At 35.2% G+C, this 10,626-nt stretch overlaps 1 protein-coding gene across 3 annotated transcripts in view; it reads right to left on the bottom strand.

Moving 5' to 3' along the window:
* The window catches only part of PRKG1 (protein kinase cGMP-dependent 1), a 1,342,437-nt gene that overhangs the window by 9,439 nt on the left and 1,322,372 nt on the right, over positions 1–10,626 (bottom strand). For all 3 annotated transcript variants that reach the window (XM_021671726.2, XM_012467589.2, XM_012467590.2), the window contains 4 exons: positions 7,335–7,476; positions 5,941–6,104; positions 272–394; positions 126–188 (listed from right to left, as the gene is read on the bottom strand). In XM_021671726.2, coding sequence (XP_021527401.2) covers positions 126–188; positions 272–394; positions 5,941–6,104; positions 7,335–7,476 — 492 coding nt within the window. The remainder of the gene's footprint in view (positions 1–125; positions 189–271; positions 395–5,940; positions 6,105–7,334; positions 7,477–10,626) is intronic.

Below are 10,626 nucleotides of genomic sequence, written 5' to 3'. Positions count from 1 at the left end.
TTGGATGTTCCTATATGCTAATTGTACTAATTTTTACACCAATAACTTAAAAAGCAACACCCTGGCGAAATGATGTCAGGTGTTTGGAACTCTGAAACCTAAAGTTATAAGGAAAGAACACTTACTTGTGCTTTTGAATGTCTTTTACTCCATTTTTCAAATTCCCTAATCTTTCTGATGGATTGTCCCTAAAAATAAAATAATAGTTTTGTTACATCTAATCTTTTCACATTATGATTTTTTTCAAAGATAATGTAGTTGAGATACTTACCTGCATAGTTTTTTAATTAAATTAGCAGCATTTTTGGCAATCTTCTTTGGAAATTCTATCATGTCAATTCCCCTCAATATGATGTTATAGGTTTTCATAGGATCTGGGCCTGAGAAAGGTGGGCTGCAAGAATGGACATGACAAGAGATACTACTTTTATTTCCTACATGAGAACACTTGAATTGCTATAAACTCCACAGATGACATCAATTCTTATTTGGGGGCTTACATTAACAGTGACAATGGAATGAAAGTAGATTAAGAGAAACACAGTGTGGAAGCCCTTCCAGGTAAATCACTTAGCAAAACCAGAAATGGGTCAAGTTTATCTGCTGTTCCCCTGATTTCTTTTCACTGCTGGAGTCTAACCCCTTATGCTGTCCTTGGTCATTCAAGATGCTTCTTCCACTCTCTGACCCTTTCCACACTTACTGACTCATTCACTATACTTGAGATGAAGTCCTAAGTCATTAGGAGGGACCACAGGAACACCAACGATACTACCCCACCTCCCTCACCTCATGCTATTACCACCCTCACTCACTTGGATCCAGAAACAATAGTGTCTCTCTGTTCCACTGAAATGCTGAGCACTTTCCTACCTCATGGTGTTATTTATTTGGCCTGGAAGGTTCTCCCCACATATCTGGCCAATGCCTCATTTTATCAAGTATCAGTGTAAGTTTTATGTTGTTTTCTCCAAAAGGCCTACTCTGGTCAATCTAATAAAACCAATTAAATAACCTATATCAACCCGCAAAATCTAACAATCTAATCTTATGCTCAAATTTAAAGTTTTCGTCCCTGTTACACTTTCATAGCACACTTATGCCACTTATTGTACTTTGTAATTATCTTTTCATTTGTGTAGTTATTTATGTTATGTCTGTCTTCCCTTCCAGAATAGTTTATTTTCTGCTGGTATTCCTAGAGTTGAGTAGTGTTCACAGCACGTACATACTAAGGGGTCAATAAATATTTATTGATCTAATACTTCTGTAGAATAGTACTCCTTCTATCCTTTTCTCTCTGTACAGACGACCTCATTAGATAACTTAACACTAGGCATCGTCTCTGTTGGTAAAGATGTAATGCTTCAGTCCCCATGAGGCAGACCTGTTGATTTTTTTTTTTAACCTATCCATCCTTCAAGTGTGGTTTGTGGCAACTTCAGTGAGTACAAAGATGACTAAAGTCAGGTCTTTTCTTCACATTTCTCACAATTTAGAAGGGAGATGATGGTACACCTTGACAAATGATTTCTTTGAAAATTATTCTCTTTAATACAGGTTTTTTGTGTCTCTGGGGGAGAAATCTGAATTATTCTTTTTTTGCCCTTCATGTTCATGTTTATTAAGAGCAGTTAAAATGATTTCTTTTTATCAAGCAGGCTTATGAGTTATTTAAAGTAAGGAGTAGCAGATTTACCTGTGCTAAGGGCTGTGATGGATTCTGCCTTGATTTGTTGTGAAAAGTGCTTTCTATTTACTTTAATATGTTATTAGCTAGTAATTGCCTATTAATTTTACATCACTTAAACTATATAAACATGAAAATCTATTTAGTATTCTCTTAGAATTTAAACAGTTTCTCTTTATGTGATGCTATGATTGAATATTCTCTTTACTCTCTTAACATGCCAGTTTTCATTTTTACTTTAAACAATGAGAAGAACCCACATCTTTGGGTTTCTATGTTATCAATGTAATGTTTTCTAATTTATGGTTTTGCTTTTATATTTAGTTGCTTATCTTAGACAACTAAAATCAATTATTAAAGTTTTTTTGTGTTTTTTATATGATGCATGTTAGTCTAATATTCATTCAATATATAAAACAAAATTATTTAGAAGAAAGTCATTCAACACCAAAAAATATTCATAATAATCAACATTTGATGAACATATTTTCATAGATTTCTCTATGTGGATTGTAGACAGAATATATTATGCATATTTTTAAATTAAAAATATTCAATTAAATTTTACTTTAAACTGAGGAGTAAAATGGAAAGAAATGCTAAATTTCAAATACATGCTCCTTAACCAATAATTCCTAAAATATTTCTTTAAAATTAAAAATAAATTCAAACTGAATTTAGAAATTTCTCTTCTGTAACAACACATTTTAACTGTAAAATATATGTAATATTACTAATTGTTAATGATGAGAAATAACTATATCTGTAGTTATACCTACTTTTACTTCCCACCTTAATTTTTGTTGGTTTTAGTGTTATTTTAAGATTGCCAAAGACTACAACATTTACATTCTGTTCAATTAACCAAATTTAAATTATTTGATCTAACAACCAATTAATTAGACTCAAAGCTCATCATCAATCTTTTTACTCATTTCTCTATTCCTGAATGCTTTATTTTGATTCCTCTTTTTGTTGACTTGATTAAACAGTAGTGTTTTTGAGAAAGGTCTGGGTTCCACACTTTACATATTGTGTTTGTATTTGAAGAATAACTTACCTCAGTATAAATTACTTGAGTTATACTTTCTGTGACCCTTAGAACTATATAGTTCTTGATATACTATCTTTTGGTATTACAGATGCTGTAGAGATTGAGGCCAACTGGAACTTTAACTATCTTCACTCTCAATACCACATATGCCATGTTTTAATGGCACTGATGCCAATAAGACTATTCCTTATTAGTGAATTTAGGAGATTCCACATGGACATCCTGTGGTGTTATTATTCTCAATCAGTTTCCCCCTGGTCACTGCAGATCAAAAGGATACACTTAATCAAATATTTATGCCATGGATTTTCTATTATGTAATTAAATATGTTTTTCTCCTGTTTGTAATATTATATTCATACACATAATTGATGTTTTTTTCTATTTCCTTTGACTAATAGATTCTCCTTCTGAAATCATATCTATATCTTTTTTTCTTTTTTCATTATTTTTTCCAAGCCTATCTACTATCTCCCTTGCTGGATTTTTAATTGTTACTATTCTATTTTCTGTTACTTACAGTATGACTTTCAGTTCTGTAGTGGTCCTGAGCGCTGCTGGTTACTTATCTTCTTATTTATTAACATTTGCAAATATCTTAGAGGTTACTTTTTAGGGAGATCATGCTTTTGATAGCTTCAAAGAAACTGGAGACAAGAGTTTATCTGAATACTTTCTCCTATTTTCTTTGATTAATTTTGTTGGGTGTTCTTTAGCTGCTTTTACTTTTGAATTCTTCAGCTGACCTAAATGGGCAATATCAGCTCAAACTGATTAAAATAGGAAAAGCATTGAACTCGCAAAAGCACATTCTAGAGGTAGGGCAAATTCTAGACCTCGTAGAATCTGTGGTTTAAAGACCTGGAGTTTCTCCAGCTTTTCGTTCTGCCATACTCAGTATTAGTTTCATAATGGTGTTTCCCCTCATAGTTGCAGGAAGTCTGCCAGTGGAAATAGGGTGGCATATTCATTCAGTAATTATTCACTGAGTAGCTACTGTAGGAACAAAAAATTATCCTCCAATAATACATTTTCAAATTATTGCTTTAGGTTATGTACCCAGTCTAATAAATGCCAGTCACTAGAGGAATGCATTGAAACTGGAATAGAAGAACTGCATCAAAACTTAAAACTGGAGAAAAGATAAATTCATCTTTTCCTAAGTTGGTGGGGGAGATGGAGCCTTGAACAAAACCAGTAAGTAAGAAAGGACTTGGTGTGTATGCATGGAAGGGAGCTGAGGTTGTGAGAGGGGCAGGGACTGGCTTCTCTGGGACCCTTTCTGACTATTACTTATCCTTAGATTGGGCCACCCACCATGAAGAATAGAACAGGAAAGGTTGGAGGGAAGCAGTGAGAAATTCACCAGCCTTCACTACAGTTTGTTGCCTTATAACCAGATCATTTATTTCCTTTTTCCTCAATTTAATACATTCAAGGAGGTCATGTGGCTCATACAAAAGTCATTAAAGATGACTGCCTTTCTCCCCCTTTTTCACTCCCTGTGGCTTCATTGACCAACATTATAAGCCTTAAAAGGCAGAATCGGTACATTTGTATGAGTTTTCCTTCACCTCAGTTCCTCTGTCATTCTGTAGCGCTTAATTAGGTCTCTACATGAACATTCTTTGCTTATTCAAGGCCCAGCCAGTCCTCTAAACGTTATTATTACTATTGAAGATCATTAGATATCACATTCAGGACCAAAATACATTGGAGTCATGCTTGTGGTCCAAGCATCATTCCTAGTCACATGCCACACTTCATAGTGTTTGGCAGGTGTGTTTGGTGGAACTTTTATTGTAACTAAAGATCATCCTCCTTGTTTTATTCTTGCCTTCTCCCACCCCTACCCCTGGCCACCATCTCTCACCACCGCCATCATCTCTTGGGGTACAAAAAGAAAAGTAAAGATTTTTTTAATGCTGTTATCTTTGACCAAAATTATTTCTGTCTTATTATTTCTTGAAATGGATACAAAGTTTAGGTATTTTTAATCATACATGGTTCAATATATGTATTTATGGTAAAAAAAAATAAGTTCTCTAAGTGTTTCATGTGTGTACTGAATCCTCACAGAGTACCCTGTGCTGAAAGTCCTAAGTCTTCCTCTCATGTTCACTGTAGTGACTACGTCCTCTTAAGTAATTCTTCACATCCTGCCTCACACTTACTCTTTCTTCCACTGCCCTTGCCCTGTTCTAGGCTCTCAGTGTCCTAGAACTAAATTACTGCAATAATCTTCAAACAGCCTCCTATTCCTCTTCCAATTTGCTCTATTACGCCAACTACTTGTTTTTTTAAAATACCACAGCACGTATCACTCACTCTTTGTCAGAAAATCTCAATGATTCCCTCTGTGGATGGAGTCCAAACACTTAAGTGCAGCAATCATGATCCTCAAAAGATGACTGTTGCTGATCTCTCATATATATATATTTTTTTACATGAACCTTCTCCATATCTGTGCCCATTATTGTCCTTCTCTTTAAGCCATGCCTATCTGCCTGGATTACCCTTTTCTTACTCTCTACATCTAAGTCCTATTCTTCCTTCAAGACACAGCTGCCTTATATTCATTCTTCAAAGGCCTCTTTATGAACCCAGCCCTGTCCTGAAATCTATAGGTCATAATGCTCCTGTCACTCACTGTTCTTAGCACATGTCATGGTAGTGTATTCGTCGTGTTCTTTTAGTATGGGTACTTGAGGACCTTAAAGTCTGTTTTATACCTTGTGGTATCCCTAGAGCCTATGTGAGTTGATAATTATAGTATTATAGGAAAGAGCTACAAAGCAGTCACCTTTCACTTATATGTAATAGTTGCTAACAGGTCCTCTTATTCTATAGAAAATGTATCTTATTTATTTTGATATGATTATTGTCTCCCTTGTTTCATTGCTGGCTAAATGACTGGTCTAAAATACCTCACGGAAAGACACTACAACCTTCCACATTCACGTATGTAAAAAAGAAGTAGCAATAATGAGACCAAAAGTTGGTGTTGAGGTGCCCTAGCCTGACCTATTTTACACCTTGCTTTATGAATTCCTGGTCATCTGTATAACTAATTGAATTGTGGTACCAAGATATGGTGAAATGTACTTTAAGATGGTCTAATCAGAGTGACAAAAGCAGGAGTGTGTAGCTGTTTGCTGGTCTATTTTTATCAGCAGTTCCCTATCAATATCCATACCTGCCAGTCAGAAGTTCATACATTAGGATTCCCAGGGACCAGTAGTCGGCCGAAATGTCGTGGCCTTTGTTCAGGATGATCTCTGGGGCTACATACTCTGGAGTCCCACAAAAAGTCCATGTTTTCTTTCCAAATCCTATTTTCTTTGCAAAGCCAAAATCAACCTTACAAAGAGAGAAAACCAAGATACTTAGGCTCTTTATGATTAAGTTTTAAAGCAGTAAGTTATTTTGCTGAAGTACACCAATGATGAAAATAACGTAAAAATGTGCACGTTTTTATAGTCCTGTCTTCTAAAAGGAATAATCTATATTGCCAACAAAGTCTCCCTGATCAAACTCAGTTTTAATGGGAAAAGTTGACACCTGTATATAGCATAAACTTAACATCATTAAAAATAAAGGTAAATCTTTCTTTCTGACTATAAGTTTTCATTTTTCCTTCTTTTATGCTAACAGAGGTTGGGGTATAAACACAGAATCTCTTCTGTACATAAAAATTTTAAAAGACCAGTTGGGCCTACTTAACATCTTTCCCAGAATATAAATGATTTCTGCTGGATATAATGAAGTTGACAATTCATTTAGTATTAATTATTTGAAAAGCTATTTTATTGTTGCAGGAAGTAAGTAACATAGTTATGGGACCAATGACTCTGCCTTTGGTAAGCATAAACAGAAATAAAGTTATAATATATTCTTCATTTTTCTGAAATTCTTTTGAAGGAAGTCTTGACTGCATAAAATCTATTTTTTTTCTGAAACGATTTGGTTGAAACTACAAATAAAAAACTGCCACTGATTTGATTTCTCTAAAAACCACATACTGAATAACAATTCTAAAAAGTTTAAAAATGGAATCAAGCTCTAACAGGTCCAAAGAAAGTTGTGCATTTATAAATAAGAGAACTTCTCTTCTATGGTAAATCTTTACAGGTTTTGACTGTTATCATTATTATTACTATTATATAACCTGGCTAGAATTGCCTGTAAAGCACATTTTTCCCCCACTGGCATTATTCTTAAATCTAAAATATTGAAATGATTTATGGTTTTCCCTAATATAAAAACCCATTACTTATGAATAGCAAAAAACTGACTAGAGAAAAGGAATTCTAGGGCTGTAAACATGTGCCAGCAAGTGTGTTTTCTAATGCTTATTAAAAGCATGTTTTGCCAGAGTATTGTTAATTCAAACTTAGCCAACTTAATTTTTCATAACTGATACATCATTTGAAAGAACATTCAGTTGAAAATTGCAATGCCAAAAGCTGCTTTTAAGAAAGTTAAAATATTGAAAAGGAAAACTGAGATTTTATATTAGCAAATGAACACAGTTTTATAAACAAACATTTTTAAACTTCAGGGCAGAAACCACGTGTGAATTGCACTGACCAGTTTGGCATAACCTCGGTGATCTAGGATGAGATTTTCTGGCTTGAGGTCCCTGTAAATGATTCCTTTGGAATGCAGATAGGCAAAAGCTTCTACCACACATGCTGTGTAAAATCTGGTTGTAGAATCTTCAAACGAACCTCTGAGATGCAGAAATGGAAGAAAATTGTATGAAAAATTAGTTTCCCTAATATGGCTTTATTTTCTTCTCACTTCACTATATTCCTTTGCCAAAATTTAAACCAGAGACCACTGTCCTACTGGCTAATCGTTACATGATTGCCATTACATTGGGTTTTCTGAAGCATTCGAGGATCAAGTTAAGGAATTCCCTCTTTATGAATGGAATAGTTAAATCTAACTTCCTGAAAGGGCTAAAGAACAATTCAACACAGCACATTTCATATACTTAGTGTCTTCCTCTCAACAGCCCACTGCAATCTAAAAAGTCATAGACTTAACAGCAGTAGGCAGGAGAGAAAAATAATCCTGTTTTAGAGCTTGCCTACCAAGCATTTGTTTTTTAAAGGAGAAGTTTATGGGTTTATTCACATTTATTCTTAGAGGGCTTGTTTTTTAATCTTTCTAAATAATGCAGATATGATTCATAAGAGTGTGAATAAAAGCTACCGTTTTTAAAGAACCACTCTGGAAATGAGTTGTAATGCTACCAATACAATCATAATGCAAGCTCAGTACTCTTCTGTTTTCAAAACTTCTGCAGCCCAAACAAACAATATCTATTTGTGACACTACTGCTTTCTTATTAAGGGGAAAAGATGGACTAAAAGACAATTAGAAAGAAAAAGTAACTGTAAGGGAATGTTTATTAGTAAACTTGATTATCATGTATAGCAAGAAAGCTTTCTCTCTGTCTCATATATATATATATGATATATGGGCACATAGATGTTTATTTGTTGACTAAAATAATTTAGAAGAAACCTTGGCATCTAAGGTCAAACCCTTCGTTCTACTGCAGAATGTTTAAACTTTAACTGTTTTTTTTTTTTTTTTTTTTCATGGAACTTCTTTTTTTGAGACAGAGTCTCACTCCATTACCAGGCACCAGGCTGGAGTGCAGTGGCGCGACCTCGGCTCACTGCAACCTCCGCCTCCCAGTTTCAAGCAATTCTCCTGCCTCAGCCTCCCGAGTAGCTGGGACTACAGGCATGCACCACTATGCCCAGCTAATTTTTTTGTATTTTTAGTAGAGACAGGGTTTCACCATATTGGCCAGGATGGTTTCGATCTATTGACCTCGTGATCCGCCTGCCTCGGCCTCCCAAAGTGCTGAGATTACAGGTGTGAGCCACCGCGCCCGGCCTTCATGGAACTTCTTAAAAAAATAAACCATGCTTTTTTTTTTCTTTCCCATGTAGTAAGCACAATTTAATAATTTCATTTCATAATTTGAAAATTATTAGTGTGAACATCAGCTCCTGAAGTGGTTGAGATGTAACATGAGTGACAAGCACACAAGTGATTTTATTATTAGACAGTGTGCAACAAATGATAGCCCCAGAGCTTGCTTTCGTAAGTCTCTAATTCCTGTTTGCATTTTGGTGACACTTTTTTTTTTTTTTTTTTTTTTTTTTTTTCAGAATTGTGGCGTAAAGTTTAACAAACTGGGCAGTGGAATACAGTTACATTTTCACAAAATTCATAAGTGAATCCAAGGCTACGGCAACCACTTTTCAGGCTACCTTTCAGAAATAGGTAGTATCTTCCAGAAAGAGAATGTCTTCATTTTAATTAATAATATCACTTGAGTTTTCACTGAACTAATCAGCTTTTCCTAAGAAAACTATCATTCTTCTGAAACATCATTAATTCTAGGCATAATGATATCTATTCCTCTAGATTCTAGAATCTTAACTATAATTACCATGATTCTTGAATCTCTCTTGAATAATATCTGAATGGAACACTTGTGAATTTATGAGCACAAGAGAAAAGTTTGAGAACTGCACTCATATGAGAAACTGAATGATAAACTTCATGCTACAATCTTCCTCTGACTTGAAGATATCCTTTGCAGAGCTAAAATTCTATAATCATATGTATCTGGAAAGAAATTACAATATTGCCTTGAAAGTCCTTCCTTCTTTGCCCTTAATTAAGTATGTTTACCTGTCAAGAGAAGCATGTTTCTTTCACTTGAAGAGATTATTTACCATAAATAGTAAGCATCTGTGTATATATAATTACTATATAGCTTTAGCTATATTGCTATTTGTGAATTCAATCACTCCTCAATGGAGAGCATTGCAAAGCAAAACAAAACAAAACAAAATGAAAGAGTACAGGGAAAGAAACAGTCAATAGAGTGAATCGGCAACCAACAGAATGGGAAAAAATTTTTGCAGCCTACCCATCTGACCAAGGGCTGATATCCATAATTTACAACGAACTAAAACAGATTTACAAGAAAAAAACAAGCCCATTCAAAGGCGAAGGATATGAACAGATACTTTACAAAAGAAGACATACATGAGGCCAACAAGCATATGAAAAAATGCTCATCATCACTGGTCAGTAGAGAAATGCAAATCAAAACTACATTGAGATACCATCTCACGCCAGTTAGAACGGCAATCATTAAAAAATCTGGAGACAACAGATGCTGGAGAGGATGTGGAGAAATAGGAACACTTTTACACTGTTGGTGGGAGTGTAAATTAGTTCAACCATTGTGGAAGACGGTGTGGCGATTCCTCAAGGACCTAGAAATAGAAATTCCATTTGACCCAGCAACCCATTACTAGGTATATATCCAAAGGATTATAAATCGTTCTACTATAAGGACACATGCACACTAATGTTCACTGCAGCACAGTTTACAATAGCAAAGACCTGGAACCAACCCAAATGCCCATCGATGATAGACTGGACAGGGAAAATGTGGCACATATACACCACAGAATATTATGCAGCCATCAAAAACGATGAGTTCGCGTCCTTTGTAGGGACATGGATGAACCTGGAAACTATCATTCTCAGCAAACTGACACAAGAACACAAAATCAAACACCGCATGTTCTCACTCATAGACGGGTATTGAACAATGGGAACACATAGACACAGGGAGGGGAGCACTATACACTGGAGTCTGTAGGGGGGGAGTGAGGGGGGACAGCGGAGGGTGGGGAGTTGGGGAGAGATAGCATGGGGAGAAATGCCACATATTGAAGGGGAGGAAGGCAGCAAATCACACTGCCACGTATGCATCTATGCAACAACCTTGCATGTTTTTCACATGTACCCCAAAACCTAAAATGCAATAAAAAAA

This window comes from Aotus nancymaae, unplaced genomic scaffold (genome assembly GCF_030222135.1).
Source record: "Aotus nancymaae isolate 86718 unplaced genomic scaffold, 86718_ANA_hifiasm-v0.15.2.pri h1tg000010l, whole genome shotgun sequence".
Classification (NCBI taxonomy): domain Eukaryota; kingdom Metazoa; phylum Chordata; class Mammalia; order Primates; family Aotidae; genus Aotus; species Aotus nancymaae.
Note: the sequence above shows the minus strand (reverse complement) of the source record. Positions and strands in the feature narration are given on the sequence as shown.